Source organism: Podarcis raffonei, chromosome Z, assembly GCF_027172205.1.
Source record: "Podarcis raffonei isolate rPodRaf1 chromosome Z, rPodRaf1.pri, whole genome shotgun sequence".
Lineage (NCBI taxonomy): Eukaryota > Metazoa > Chordata > Lepidosauria > Squamata > Lacertidae > Podarcis > Podarcis raffonei.
Genome location: NC_070621.1, coordinates 4,405,122 through 4,420,665, shown reverse-complemented (window position 1 = coordinate 4,420,665; position 15,544 = coordinate 4,405,122). Strand labels below are relative to the sequence as shown.

General features: G+C 47.4%; 2 protein-coding genes across 5 annotated transcripts in view; one reads left to right on the top strand and one right to left on the bottom strand.

Moving 5' to 3' along the window:
- Positions 1-2,324, top strand: part of ENG (endoglin) — a 55,575-nt gene extending 53,251 nt beyond the window's left edge. For both annotated transcript variants that reach the window (XM_053374011.1, XM_053374009.1), the window contains exon 15: positions 195-2,324. In XM_053374011.1, coding sequence (XP_053229986.1) covers positions 195-313 — 119 coding nt within the window. In that variant the 3' untranslated portion in view covers positions 314-2,324. The remainder of the gene's footprint in view (positions 1-194) is intronic.
- Positions 2,325-9,006: 6,682 nt separating this feature from the next.
- Positions 9,007-15,544, bottom strand: part of FPGS (folylpolyglutamate synthase) — a 47,886-nt gene continuing 41,348 nt past the window's right edge. For 2 of the 3 annotated variants that reach the window (XM_053374013.1, XM_053374012.1), the window contains exons 12-15: positions 15,207-15,357; positions 14,916-14,991; positions 13,123-13,189; positions 9,007-11,023 (exon numbers count right to left, since the gene is read on the bottom strand). In XM_053374013.1, the coding sequence (XP_053229988.1) occupies positions 10,587-11,023; positions 13,123-13,189; positions 14,916-14,991; positions 15,207-15,357 (731 nt within the window). In that variant the 3' untranslated portion in view covers positions 9,007-10,586. The remainder of the gene's footprint in view (positions 11,024-13,122; positions 13,190-14,915; positions 14,992-15,206; positions 15,358-15,544) is intronic. The other variant, XM_053374014.1, reaches the window with a different exon arrangement.

The window sequence follows — 15,544 nt, the reverse complement described above, 5'->3', positions numbered from 1 at the left end:
TCTTGGGAAAAGGAGGCCTTAGACAACAAGGGGGATTAATCTCTGCATTGCGAGGGTGATGGCTGGTCCAAATAAGGAAGTGCCACCATGTGTTTTCTGTTCCCTTGTCAACCCCTAGTCAGGCCAGCTGTAGAGCATCCCTTTCACACCCCATCCCTCTTAACATGTTTCGCAACTTGGTGATTGAATTCCAGGTCCGATGGCCAAGATGCAACCGGTCTCAGCAAACCCCCCAGCCTCAGAGAGCAGCAGCACCAACCACAGCATCGGCAGCACTCAGAGCACCCCCTGTTCCACCAGCAGCATGGCATAGCGGGCCCCCAAACGAAGGACTGGGCACAACTGACTCTCGACACCTCCTTGTGGGCAGTGTCAGAACAGCGGACAAGTTGAACTCCTCTGGGTCAGGCACAGGAAAAGCCTTTATGGAAAGAGCTGAAAACAAGCAAAGAGGTTTCATGGTTTCCCCCCTCCCTATCCCAAAGCTCCTAATACTCAGGGGTGACTATTTTCAGCCAGCACTTTAAACCAACTCCTTGGACAGCCATCAAGATCTCCAAGAGAAGCAGAGCAATCACACAAGTAAAGACATCTGGCCTGTACCTCCTGCGGCACGAGAGTAGCCAGCCTCTGGCTGCAAGGTTGCAAGCCTATCCCAGGAGAACCAGTGTCTACCCAGAACCATACAGTGTGAGCAAGTTGACCAATAAACAGAATGTAGCATGCCTTTGGTTTTAGAAGCTGGTTGTTTGTTCCATACCTGTGTTTAAGGGGCTGAGAAATTTGGGCAAGGAAGCTGTTGGCCCATCGTCAACTTGGGGTCCAGTGGAGACACTTCTTAATAGCTTCCAAAAATAAAAGGAAAGGCAAGACAGGAACCAGTTTCTGAACAGGCTTCAGGGAGGGCTACCATTGTTGCTTAAGCTACCACCTCTGCCCATAATCTCAAATTGCATACAAGTGCAAAACTGGGAGTCTTACACATCCACAAGACTCAGTATAAGAACCTTCTGAGGGACAAGTAGAGCCAGTAAATTTGTCCCACCATCTTCTGATGAGGAAGTAGGTGGAGAGAAGTTTGGACCAGAAGGGAGAGGGAGGTAGCACTGCCTTTTACCAAAACAAAGGGCGAGGAGTCCGGACCCTTTCTATTCCAAAATATAGATATAGATATAAATATAAATAATTATACATAGAATGTGTTTTGTAATCATGTATACAAGGAAATAATTCTGTGTCTAATCACTTATGGATATGATTTATGATATTGAGATGTGGGGCAATTTGTGAAAAGACTTCTGTAACATTTTGCTGAGCTGAGTGCTTGACCCAATACAGGTCAGAAATTGGAAGAAAAGCAGCCCAGTACATTTAGACTGACAGGCAGAACCTTCATTGGGTTGTGCAGAGTGGGGAGGACATCAAACAGGTTTAGCTTCACCAGCACAGGAAGAAGGCTGTGGGTAGGAGGAGCTTTGCACAAATTGAACTACAGAGTTATGGATGAACAGTTGCTGCAAGGCTGCAGTCCTAGGAACATTGGAAGCTGCTGTATACCAGGTCAGACCAGGGACAATCTAGCTCAGTCTAAAATGACAGGCAGCAGCTCTCCAGGGGTTCAGGCAGGGATCTCCCCCAGTCCTACCTGGAGATGCCGGGGTCTTTCTGCATGCGAAGCAGTTGCTCTGCCACTCAGCTGTGGGAATTTATCAGCCAGTGGAACCTGACCTCGATATCCCCCTCCCCAAATTCACATCTCCCCAAATGCAGTCCTCAAGCCCAATAATTTGTAGAAAGAGGCATACATTAGGGTAGAAAGTGCACTAGAAAGCATATACAGTACTAGGGAAAATAACCTACAGAAGTATATTCAGTTAGGGGGAAATGTTTTGCAAAAATGTGTATATTTGGAGAAATTCACACTAAAATGCTGATGGGGTTTTCGTGGCCTTTTTTATATAAAAAAAATGCAGACATGTTGAAATGTGGATAACTGAGCTTCAGAATGGGGTTAGGGGAGGGGGAGCACAGAGAGAAAACAGAACTGTCAGATTTGCCCTGCAGGCATGTGCTCTGTTGTTAGCATGCCTCCTGGGTCACATACACCCAGGAGAGCTGCTTAGAGCACAGAAGGCAAGCCCAAGAGACATTGTGAGACCTTCTGCAAGGTGGTCAAAGGAAGCCCCTTCCTCAGCAACCCAGGCAGCATCAGGGCCAGTTATTCCACCAATGAAGGGGTCTATCTGTGTTTTGGTCTGTAAATATTTCTGTGTAGAACAAACCTGTAAGCTCAGTGATTGTATAAATATATATTACATGTTGAATTTGAGTTGTCACAGATCATCTTTATCTGCGGAGCACCTGTGCCATTAATTTGCCTAAGCCTCAAATAGAAACATTTATAAAGATGGATTACGCCGTATAGATTTCCATGCTTTTTCACTTCGCTTCGCTTTCAGTTCCTATGTCAGTTTCCCATCTCATTCAAATATATTTTGTGTTTCCTAAAAAGCTGTCTAATATCATAGCATACCGTATTTTTTGCACCATAACACTCACTTTTTTCCTCCTAGAAAGTAAGGGGAAATGTCTGTGTGTGTTATGGAGGGAATGCCTACGGGTCGCGGGGGGGATCTGCTGCAGTCGTGAGCAGAGGATCCATGGTTCCCCTTCCTTCCCTCCTCCGTGGCTTGCTTTGAAACAGCAAAGCGGGAGAAGAGCCGCTGAGTGGGGAGGAGAGAGGGACAGAGAGCCTGCTTCTTTAAAGGAGCAAAGCGGGAGAGGAGAGGAGCCGCTTACACGAGCAAGCAGGCTCTCTGTCCCTCTCTCCTCCCCACTCAGCTAGCTAAATAGCAGCAAAGTTTTTCAGCTCGCTAAGCCGGGGATGAGCGGGGAGGAGGGAGAAAAGCAGAGCCTGCTTGCTTTAAAGGAGCAAAGCGGGACAGGAGAGGAGCCTTCTCCCCTTATACCCCTCTTCTTCATTATTAGCAGCATCCTTCTCCACCCACCCCACGCATGCTCCTTGTCCCTTGAGTGCTTTTCCTTCCCTCCCCACTTAAAACGTGGTTACAAAGCACGGATCCACATGGATCCTCAGGATTTTTGCATTGGGCTACTCCAAACTCACTGTCAGATCACGTCTGTGACCACAGCATGAACCACAAAAATCATACATCCATTGTTTCGTTTAGAATATTTTTTTTCTTGTTTTCCTCCTCTAAAAACTATGTGCGTGTTATGGTCAGGTGCGTGTTATAGAGTGAAAAATACGATATATTATTGAGACTGCCGCTTTTGTGTCATGGCTAGGTCTATTACATAGCAAGTCAAAAGGTGTCAATGGTCTCAAGCCCTCACCCCTTCATTCCAGATACTTTGCAAAAGTGCATAGTTGGAACCAGTTGAAACCAGGACTATTTTATGCCTTTCAGCTTTGGCACCATGGCTAGATTTACACCGCTATAAAAGACTCTCTGAAAATGCTCTGCAAAAAAACAGTTGTACAGTTACAATTGAAAATATAATTGAGTTGCGATTTCAGCCCTACAACGCCATCTGGTGTCACAGTGTCATAACGGATTCATAATGCTGTATTTTGACTAATGTAGCTGAGTCCCAGGTCCTCTATTAAAATTGCTTTACCTTTTACAAACAGACCTCTAATTCTATAGAAAACATTTGTTTCAAGATCTACAAATTGGTTAAATTTGTGTGTTTAAATAAGGGCTGATCTAACAGAGGCAGCAGTGGTGATGGAGCCAATACTGTGTTCCAAGTCCACCAATGCCACCAATTATACTTTTAAAAATGGGTTGCCTGCGTTTTCTCATTCCATGTGAGACAGCTCGCCTCTAGGAAATTTCCCTTAAAATTATCTTTTGGTGACACAGGACCACCACATGCCTTGCAAAGATAAATTCTTTAAGCTCGCCATTATGTTGGAAAGACTCTGGAGAATGAGGTTCCTATTTTCATGTTTGGTGGAGTGTACTGTGGTCCACGCATTTTGCAAAAAAGCTTTTTATCTGACCTCCAGAATCACAAAACAGTCTATCTCTCCTAATTTGGCACTTGTCTTATCATCACTAGACTTGACCCCCAATTCTACTCTTAAAGCTAAATAATTAATTTCCTTTCTGTTCACAGCAACTAGTTGTTGCCTAACGACAGAAGGAAACCTCCAATATACCAATAGAGGTTTTGGTTATTAATATCTGGAGCGCTGCTCTATCAAAACGCCTCACATACCATAGATGAGTAATCAAGAGCATCTCCAAAAATATACCTTTGACGCGATCTGGCCTCCCTTTTTCTCTTTTATTGAAGAGGAACAGGATACTTTAATGCCAGCATCACTGCAGAGGTGTCTGTGGAGGGGATGTGTTGATTGAAAATGTCTAGCCAACCAGATCGGAAGTTGGGTTCCTAGTGAGGATATTCAGCAAATAAATGTTATTAATTTAATTAAAAGGTCAAAAAAGAATAGGAACATTTCTGTCTGCCTTCCATAGTGGGTGTCCCTTAAGCCAGGGTGATCCAGGAGCCTGGATTCTGTTCTGGAAATTGTAATCAAACAGCTGGATTCTCTGGCCAGGCAAAGCCATAGCTGCGGGTGAAGCCTCCAGAGGGGTGCCATTGAGACTCCCAGCTTCTGTGTGTGTGCCAAACTGGGTATTTCACCTGGGTGAAATAAGCCTAGTTTCACCCCTGGGCCAGGTTTCCTATCTCATTGCTCACTGGATGGCCTTGATCCCCGCCATTCACACACACACTCTCCACTTAATCATAATAATGTACCTCACAGGGCTGCCGGGAGGATCAAATGGGGAGGAGAACCTTGTGTGATACCCTGAACTCCTTGGAGAAAAAGTGGGAAATGCATAAGTAATATAAATAACATTTATCTGACTAGGGATGCAACAAGGCCCTGACTTCCATTCTGGCCCATGTCCATTAATGCAGCGCCGTTTCCATTCTGCCACACTTCTAACAAAAACTGTCCACTGAGGCAGAATTTTACACAATTCATTCCACTATTCCACACCACTAGTCTCAATGCAAAGGAAATATAATGCAAATGGGGGGGACGTGTCTCCGTTTATGTCTCAGGAATCAAGAAGATAATGACTTTAAAAGAGAATGCGGAAAATTTGTAACTTAGGAGACCATTGTAAACAAAACCATTGTAGCTGGACTTTAAAAATAACTTGTAAAGAAACGAAATATATGGATAATTTAGAGAGATGAAAACTGTGGAGAACATAATGATATGTAGTCTTAGGAAATTATTTTAAGGGAACGGGGGGGAAGTCACGAGATTCATAGAATCTCATATATGGATATGTTAAAAGTGTTTTCCTCATTATTTTAAATTTGTTCTTGTAAAAACTAATAAAAAATATTTTAAAAGAAAGAAAAAAGCTTGATTTCCATCCTGGATATGGGACAAGTAAACATTGGGAACGTCTACTTCTATGGCTCAGTCTGTAGAGCCTGAGAGTCTTGATCTCATGGTTATGGGCTCAAGCCCACAGTGGGCAAAAAGATTCCTGCATTACAGGGGGTTGGACTAGATGACCCTCAAGATCCCTTCCAACACTCCAATTCTATGATTCAATTATTCTCAGACATCTTTACCTCTGACTGGCAGTCAATCTCCAGGGTCTCAGGCAGAGAATCACCTGCAACCAGGAATTCCAGATGTAAAACAGGCCCCCTTTCTGGAAGCCAATGGGGTGATGTTATTATCGAGATGTGGTCATTGAGAACATGTCTTTGCACAGACAGCCCTTCAGGTGTTTGAAGCGTATGCTCATGCTTTCATACACACTAGAAGAATCACAGCAACACCTAGTGACCATTCTAAGCTTTGCAAGTCGAAGTGCATTTAAAACCACTGGCTGTTCCAGTCCAGGAAGTGGTGGAAGGAAACACAGCCTAGTTTTAATAAACTGAAGCAGCACAGTTAATAATGGCTGCATATCTTGTGGGTTGGTTATAAGTTCATGTGTTATTTTTTTCTCATGCAAAGTGGGTGAAACTCTAAACACAAAACCTCTTTGCAACGCTGTCTCCTTGCATCTCCTTCCCCAACTGCACAGCAGAGAGCAGGTAGGTTCAGGCTGGCTAAGTGCTGCTTTCTCAGGGCATCCTAGGGAGAACGTAATAGTGAAGCTGACTCCTATAGCCAGAGATTGAATCTTCTGCTCACCAGCTGGTGACAGGAGGGTTCAATCCTGCTCAGTTTGACTGTGTATGTCTCCCTTTAGGAAACAGTCACATACAGCCAAAGTTCAGTGTAGGGCTGTTCAAAAGCCCTCTTACATACAAACAGCCCATTGTTCTTCTTGCCTGGCACCTTGTCTCCTAGCAGCCCTGGATTGCTCTGCATAGGTCAACATGAAGCTCTCTCCACTGGACTTAGGTGAAGGCAGGATCCCACCCCCTCCCCTGGAATCAGTGCAATTCAGTTCAGGATTCAGGCTTTGGCCAGACCTAGGAAGGTTGTTTGGACTTGAACTTGGGACATCCAGGTGAATGGCTTGGGGCCAATCAAACATGCTCACCTTAACCTACCTAACATGTACACAACCTTCAGAGCCACCAGAGTTGTAGAAGGCATACATATGGGGATGGGGGAGAGAATGATCATCTAAGGTGGCACCATAGCTGGGTGCTGGCTGCCTGTCCCCATATCCAAATAGCCTGGATAGTCTTGGCAAGAGTCTCCCTGGGTTGAAAATGCTGCTGTTCATGGCCAAGCCAGCGAATGGCAGAACAACAGCTACCCAGGACTTGGTCCTGGAGGAACATGCTGACCTGGCTTGTGTTACAGAGACCTGGCTGCATGAAGCAGAGCAGGGGCATCAATGTCTCTCTTAGCCTTGCCCACCAGGGTTCTTTGTACAGCAGAAGCCAAGATCTGGAGGGGGGAAAGTGGTGGAGTTGCAATCGTCTATCGTGATTGCATCCCCCTGACCAGGTGTCCTCTGCCACAGCCTGCTGGGTTCAAGAGTTTATCTGAAGACGGGTGGCCAGGACAGAATAGGGATCCTGTTGAGTGTAGCACCCACCCCACTGCTCAGCAGTTTCCTTTCCTGAGCTAGGCAGGGTGGCCTGGGAATTAGTGCTGGAGCCCCTCTGGCTTGTTATACTGGGGGGTGGGCTTCAATATGAGGCTCCCCTGTCAGGAGTGGCTCAGGACTTCATGTCTGCCATGACAATCATGGTTCTTTCCCCAAGTAATTTCTGGCCCTGCTCATGGTACAGGGCACGCTCTGGACTTGGGTTTTGGTAACCTGATGAGTGGAGAAACTCTCTTTAGTTCCGTTGTCCTGACAGATCTCAAGGTACTCCCAAGGGCAGAGAAACAGAAACAAGCTGCAGAGTTCTAGTATGTCAGTTCTTTATTCAAAGCACCTGTTCCTGACTCGACATATGTCTGGCAGAAACAACATTTTTTGTTATTCCAATACACACACACAAAGTCAGGTATTTTTGTTTTTATAAACAAGTCAAGAATCTTGAACAAGTTACAAGATTTAAAATGAAATCAGGAAAAAAAAATCCAGTTTTAAAATAAAAGTGTTTCTTCAGAACTATCCATTTAAGTTTCCCTCCCCTTTAGGTGGGGTTGGGGAAGAGGGGTGGAAAGCTCTCTGTGTTTGTAGCAGTACAATTACTAAAAAAGCAGGTGATCACTATCTGTAATGTGCTCTATGAAGGTCGAGAGATTACTGGACCACCACCTTCAGCAAGAATTCAGAACAAGATTGAATTTCGGTTAGAACTAGTTTGAGTCTTTCTAGAACGCACACAGCTAAAAGGAGGGAAGAGACTTGCTTGGTCGTAAAGTAACAAAGGATGTGGGCAGTGAGCAGATCACGCTGCTCAGGACAGATGCCCAAACCTGCTGCTCATGGCACTGGACCCGTTGTATTGGCTGAGGGGATCCTGGACAACAAGAACCACCAGGGGGAAATGCTCTAAGAACTCTGAAGTGCAGTACCATGGACAAAAGCGGGATAAATAAATCTCATACCCAGCTCCTGCAACTCTATTTGGCTCCACGAGAGCAGGGGTGGGGACACAGAGACAAGGCATGAATGTTAACATCAAAAGGTGGGGATGTTCTCCATAAGGATCCGCTAGCAAAAATCTGGAGGATTACTGCTAGTTCCCAGGGGGTGGGGTTTACTAATTTCTCAGATAGTTATGCCCATTCATTTCAACAAGTCTATTTTAAGGTAAAGGTAAAGGTACCCCTGCCCGTACGGGCCAGTCTTGACAGACTCTGGGGTTGTGCACTCATCTCACTCTAGAGGCCGGGAGCCAGCGCTGTCCGCAGACACTTCCGGGTCACGTGGCCAGCGTGACAAGCTGCATCTGGTGAGCCAGCGCAGCACACGGAAACACCGTTTACCTTCCCACTAGTAAGCGGTCCCTATTTATCTACTTGCACCCGCGGGTGCTTTCGAACTGCTAGGTTGGCAGGCACTGGGACCGAGCGGCGGGAGCGCACCCCGCCGCGGGGATTCGAACCGCCGACCTTTCGATCGGCAAGCCCTAGGCGCTGAGGCTTTAGCCCACAGCGCCACCCGCGTCCCCCTCTATTTTAAGTAGGACTAATGTTGAATATAACTCGTTTGGTTCGTATCACAAGCAGAGAGTAACCATTTTGGAAGAGCCCCCACTGCCACACTGAGAAGTCTGCTTTGTGTTCCCCCCCTTCTGCTTCTGCCACCACCCCAAGAGTTCCCCAGTGGCATATTTATTCTCACCCTGCAGGCAGATGTCAAAATCAAGCAGATTCCAAACAGATGTGCATAGCCATCCATCCAGCAAGGGACGGGACCTGCAGCCAGATCATAAGACTCGGGAATGCAGGAGGGGTTTGACTGAAAGGCCTCCATCGAAAGCATTCCCATGCAAGGGAAGCTATGACATCAGGGAGAAGGCGGCAAGCTTCTCTCTGACAAAGAGATACTTGGCAGCAAGCAGGTCACTGAATATTCAAGGGTGGTACAACCCAAAGATTTTCAAATATAAATCAAATATTATTATTGTTGAAGTCAAAGTCTGCATGAAGCAGTGACCCCCTCCCTGAAACTGCTTTGCACACAATGGATTCCAGTGCCCCACCCCCCAGAAAAAAATTCTGGGCCCTTCCTTTTTTGTTCTCTGTGTGCAATTTGATGGCAGGTGGACGGTGGTCCTCCATATGTTGCTAGACTGCAAATGCCAGCATCCCTGACCCACTGGGCATGCAGGGTGGAGCGGATGAAGGCTGTGAATCCAACCAGCACCAGGAGAGCCAAAAGGCCCGCACCCTGCTCCCTTTCCAGTGCAATCAGAGAAAGTACAAAGACTGCAGCTGTGCCTCTGAAACCAAGCAACAGTAAATGGCTTGCAGCGTTGACAGCATAAAACCTCTCATTTCAAACACTTAGCCCTGCTCTCCAAGAAGCGTTATTTTAAAAAGATGAAGAAGAAAAAGGTTGCTCCGTCAAGTCATCAGGCAGTCATTGCTCTGCACTTTGTGACTGGGCAGCACACAGACAGGAGCACAGTGGTTGCTCTCCTCCAACTCCAACCCAAAGAGACAGGCACTTGTATCTCCAGCACGCCCTCTGGGAAGCCATCTCTGGCCATCTCATGATCCCCAGCCCCTTAACTGCCAACATCAACTGCATGGGTCAGGGTAGCCTCCCGTATGGACCAGGATTTGGGGGTGTGATGTGCAGATGCACCTAACTCTGCACAAGTCAACCACTTGGGCCTCACAGCCTGCTCTCCAGGGGACACTGAATGGCTTTCTCAGAAGCCAACGGCAAGGTCAGGAGTTCCTCGCTCAAGAGGAATCGTTTAAAACCGAAAAAACCAACACAGTGTTTCAAAACCGTACCAAAATGCTGACTTGATACCCAGCACTCCAGAAGGAGAGATGATGAGGTGGTGAAGGAAAGAGACTAGCAGTAAGAATCTTTTCTAAAGGCACATTGCAAGAGTCATCAGTCAAAGGCTACCAGCCATGCATTTGACTTGGTCAGACCAGTAGAGATGGCAACCAAGAGCCAGCAAACCAGTGAGAACTCACACTGTGCTTGGCCCAGGATGGTGGCTGGGGGCAGGTGGGTGAGCTCTGCTTTGTGGTGGATGGGGGCTTTGCCTGCAGCAGCCACACACAAAGAAGCAAGCAGGGGGTAAGGGAAGAGAGGAAGATTTCCAAATTGGGGAGAAGGCAGGGGAATCTCTTTCTCTGGGTGGAGGGCTGGTGGCCATTTCCCCCACCTGTAGAACTTCAGTGCTGGGGTGGGAGAGAATTCTGGCATCTAGAATGTTGCTGGAGGTGGCATCTTCTTTACATAGCATGTCTGACCAGGAGGATTCCATACTGTTCAGGTGTCAAGCCATGTCCCTCAGGAAAAAATTTTTAAGGAGGAATTAGAGGTTCCATGGACTCAGGAGGCATCCCATCATCTGCATGCTGCAGTGAAATCAGTGTGAAGGCATGATCCAGGTTCCCAATGACATTTCAAGTAGGCAGCAAACCCAGGCCTCAAGAGAGGGGTGTCCAACAGCACCCTCTACTCCGAAAGAGATGGGTTGAGCAGCTTTAAGACACCGCCCACCAGGTGCAAGCTCCCCGTCACCAGGACCTGGATGGTGGCTGCTTCCTTGAGCAAGACAGCCCCGCTGCTGGCTGCGGGGTGAGGGTGTAGCCCCCGGGATGCTGGAGGCTGGAAGTGAGGGTCCCTCCCTTGGGTGATCCACTGCAAGGCCTTGGAAATGCAAGGGAAGACCAAGGAGTTGGCGTTGAGTGGGCGTGCTGAGGGTGGGAAGAAGAGCTGGGGGCCGTGCAGGGGGGCCTGCTTCATCCACCCAGCCACCCCTTCCACTTCTGGCGAGGCAGACAGCCAGGGGTCTGTGCCCTCTTTCGCCTCCATCAGGCGGTTCCAGTGGCTCTGGTTTTGCAGGCAACGGGTCAGGACATTCTCCAGGGTGACATTGAAGTTCTGCTGATCTGTAAGGCCAAACACAACAACCATTTTGAAAAAAATAGAAAGAAGAGGAGGTGGAGTCACAGGGATGCCAGGGCCACCCACCCGCCCAGCCCCACACTAACGCGGCTTCGGGGGAGCCTCCCTTGGATGGTTGGCCAAAGTAGTACAGTAGTACCTTGGGTTAGACGCTTCAGGTTACAAACGCTTCAGGTTACAGCCTCCGCTAACCCAGAAATAGTACCTCGGGTTAAGAACTTTGCTTCAGGATGAGAACAGTGCGGCGGCAGTGGGAGGCCCCTTTAGCTAAAGTGGTGCTTCAGGTTAAGAACAGTTTCAGGTTAAGAACGGACCTCCAGAACGAATTAAGTTCTTAACCCAAGGTACCACTGTATAGTGGTTAGAGTACTGGACTAGGACCTGGGAGAGACTTGGGTTCAAATCCATACTAGGCCGTGAAGCTCACTGTTTGCGACCTTGTGGGGCAGTCACTGCCTCTCAGCCTCACCTACCTCACAGGGCTGTTGTTCAGATTGAAAGGGGGTAACCATGCAGGCCACCTGGGGGTGCTTGGAGAAAAAGGTAGGGTGCAATAAATAAATAAATCCTCACCTCACCTTCCCTACCTGGGCCAGCACTGACTGGTGGGCGAAACCATTTGCCTGTCAATCACCTGACTTAGCAATAGGACCTGGTGACCTTTCACCTGCACAGGGCTCTTCAAGCACCAGTGGTCAGCTGCGCCTGCTTCCGGTAGGAAGCTACACCTCCACCTGTTCCTGAACTGGACGCCATATGATGTGAGGGTCTTTGACAGGTGGGCATGGCTTGGGTGAAATAGCCTTGGAAAGGCCAAACAAGGAGGCATGGTGGGCTTCATTGGCCCTGGAGATCCCGTCCCCCAACAGAAACTGAAGTGAGCTCTTATTTATGGGCAAGGGCCATAGCTCAGTGGCACAGCATGTGCACTGCATGCCACAAGGTCTCAAGTTCAGCCAACCCTGGCATGGAAGGTTCAAGTAGCTGGTGTCTCTGTCCAAAACCCTGGGGAGCTGCTGCCAAACAGAGTATGGGCTAGACAGACAAATGGCCAGCTCTAAAGGCGTGTGTGTGTGTGTGTGTGTGTGTGTTTAGGGCAGCACAGATGGTCCCCCACCTAAATTTTATCTTCTCAGCAGCCAGCAAGTTAGGCTCAAAGATAGCAACTGGCCTAAAGTGCTTCGTGGCTGAGTAGGGTTTCGAACCCTGGTCTCAAAGCCTTTGGCATTTCTAGCCACTACAGCACACTCTGCACGGGCAAAGGTACAGCATTCCACAAGTTGCTCTGTGGCACCTGAAACCTTTCAGCGCAGCCCCATCTTTTACCTGCCCCACACCTGGATGTCACTGCCTGTCTAAGGCAGGTGGGTGTGGCCTGGCTGCCGAAATGCAGAGGGCTGAGGGGCAGTATTTGGCCTACAGGCCGAAGGTCCACGACTGCCCTGCGGATCAGTAAGGATAGGACCCACTGCTTAGCAACACCCCTGCAGGAAACAAGGTAACCCATTTCTCTCTCAGACAGGTCACTTTTCCCATCCTAGATTTCCCAGACAAACTGATTATATTTCTATAATCCCAAAGTGCCTTACAAACAATAAATAATAACAACATGCTAGAATGTAATAGAACATCACAAATATAGCGTAAATCATGTACCATAATAAACAAGCCATTGGCAAAACAATTACAATCTATAAAACACTGTTAACAAAGCAACAACTAAAAAATAAGTAAATTAAAACAAAAGTCATATTGTATGATTCCCAAATCAATACAGCATTAAAACCCTGCACGCTTAAGCTAATGAAAACCAATGAGGGGCATTTCTTTAAACAGGAGTGGGAGAGAGATTATAATTATAGCCAGAATTCAGATGTCGCTGGAGTACAACTCCCATCAGCTCCTGGCCAGGGGTGATAGGAGCTGCACCTCAACATCTAGAATCACAGAGTTGGAAGGGAGCCAAGGGTCATCTAGTCCAACCCCCTGCAATTCAGGGACCAAAGGTCCCCACAACTGATCTAGCCCAACTCCATGTGGCCATATTTCATTAGCGATTTACCAACCCTGCCCTGTGACCGACCTGCATTTCCCACGGTGGACACTTCAGTGAAATTGGGGCAGAAAACGGCATAGTCAAACTGGCAAGGCTGAAAATGTAAGAGGAATAAAGATTATAAAAGCAGCCACTGCACTCATTCACACCTGCAGGGAAGAAAGCAAAAGTTGAGTCTGGCTTGGACTGTACCGCAGCATGTCTTATGTCTCAGTGAACCCCAGTATATACAAAGCAGGGGTAGGGAAACTGTGGCCCTCCAGATGTTGCTGAATGCAAACCCCCACCAGCTCCTGCTAGCATGGCCAATGGTCAGAGATGGTGAAGCTGCATTCCAACAACATCTGGAGGGCTACAGGTTCCCCACCCCGAACAAACCTTTACATATGGAAACACAGCATGTCAGGAATAAGGTTTTCCTACTTATTTATTATTATTTATTATCTTTCTCTCTTTTTTTGCCACAGCAACTCAAAGTGACTTACCATATTTTAAGCAAAAACCCAAACCCAAATACATTAAAACCAGCATCTTAAAAAATCCTTAAAAGATCCCACTCATGCAAAAAAGCCATAGACAGGTAAACGCCAAAGGCCTGATGAAAGATGCATGTTTTTGCCTGGGACTTAAATATATATACTAATGGCACCAGGCAGGCCTCCATAGGAGAACATTCCATAAATGGGGAGCCACCACTGAAAAGGCTCATTTTCATGTTGCCAACTTCCAAGAAGACCTCCATATGTGCCTACAGGAGGCACATATGAGGAGAGGTGGTCTTTGAGGCATCAGAGTCCTGATCCACATACAATTTTATAGATAAAAACCAGCACTTTTGAACTGGGCCTGGAAACTAATCAACAGCCAGTGCAGTTTGCCCAGGATCTATGTGCTCAGACCGTCTTGTCCAAGTGAGCAACCTGGCTGCTGAATCCTGCACCAGCTGAAGGAAAGGTTGTAAATGCAGTTCGAAAGCACGTCAAAGTGGAAGTAGATCAATAGGTACCGCTCCGGTGGGAAGGCAACTGGCGTTTCTGTGTGCTGCTCTGGTTTCACCAGAAGTAGATTAGTCATGCTGGCCACATGACCTGGAAAAACTGTCTGCGGACAAATGCTGGCTCCCTCGGCCTATAGAGCAAGATGAGGTGCAACCCCAGAGTCGTCTGCGACTGGACTTAGCTGTCAGGGGTCCTTAACCTTTAAATAATGATAGAAGCATTTCAGCTGAAACACTTGGAAGCCAGTTATGATGGAGGCCAGCCCTATGACCCTCAGGAGGAAGTTCCACACATGAGGGGGACACCTCTTATAAGGCCCTGTCTCTGGTGCAGCCTTCACCAGTCTTGATTTACAACTCCTATCAGTCCCAAAACATCTCAAGGGCACCAGCTTGGCAAAGGCTGCATTGGCATTTTCAAATCTAACTGATTGGCCAGAAAGCAGAGTCACTAAAGGGGTAGGTCGGGTTGAGGAAACCCCATTTGTGGAATGTTTTCCTCAAGGAGTCATGGCTGAGGGCACACTTTATGTCCTTTTGCCACCAGGGAAGCATATACTGCACTGTATTATTTCCCAGACCATTCACAGTGTCAGCAGAGCTCTTACATTTATTCTGCACATAAGCTGATGAATTTCATTTTCACCTGCTGCTTTAATGGCTGCTGACCTTTGTTTCTAAATTCTATTCCAAATCATTTAATATTACTAATATTATTTTTGTAATGGTTTGATGGTTGTCCTGAAAGCCCTGTTAAAGCAGAGTGAGGCACTTCCCCCCCTCCTATTTTTTAAGGGGGAGGGAAGCAAACAAGAAAACTCACCAGCAGCAGCTTAAGCAGAGCGGCAGTATCACGATCGCCTGTCACGTTGAAGAGGAGCACCCGGACTTCAGAACCGCTGCAAATGCAAGGAAAGAGTCAGGTCTCATTATCTATTCACCACCACCCCAGCTCAGTGGAAGACAGACACTCAGAAGGCCAGAAGATCTCACAAGTTATAAGGACGGCCACCAACTTGTTTAAAAGAGGATCAGACATATTTATTCAGGATAAGGCTATTCTAAGCAGTAGAGGCTCAGAATGGAAAGAGACCCCAGCCAAACCCTCGCTTACTCTGCAGGCTTCTCCTCATTCAGGGCAGCTTTGCGAAACCAGCGGACGCAGGCCTGTATACTGCTGGTGGTGTGGGCCCCATCGATGTACCACGTCACGGGACCGTGGTGCAGCACCTGGTTTCGACCAAGCCACACGGCTTCCTGCAACCCTGGAGAGCAAAACAGACAGAGGTAGAGGCTAAGCAGGAACAATGCCCTGTACAACAAGACCTACACAGGCCTTTATTTTTATCTGATGCTACGTTCACATCTTCCCCATTTCCCCCCGAGGAAAAGAGTACATGATGAGACAGAAAAATAAATTACCGTATTTTTTGCTCTATAAGATGCACCAGA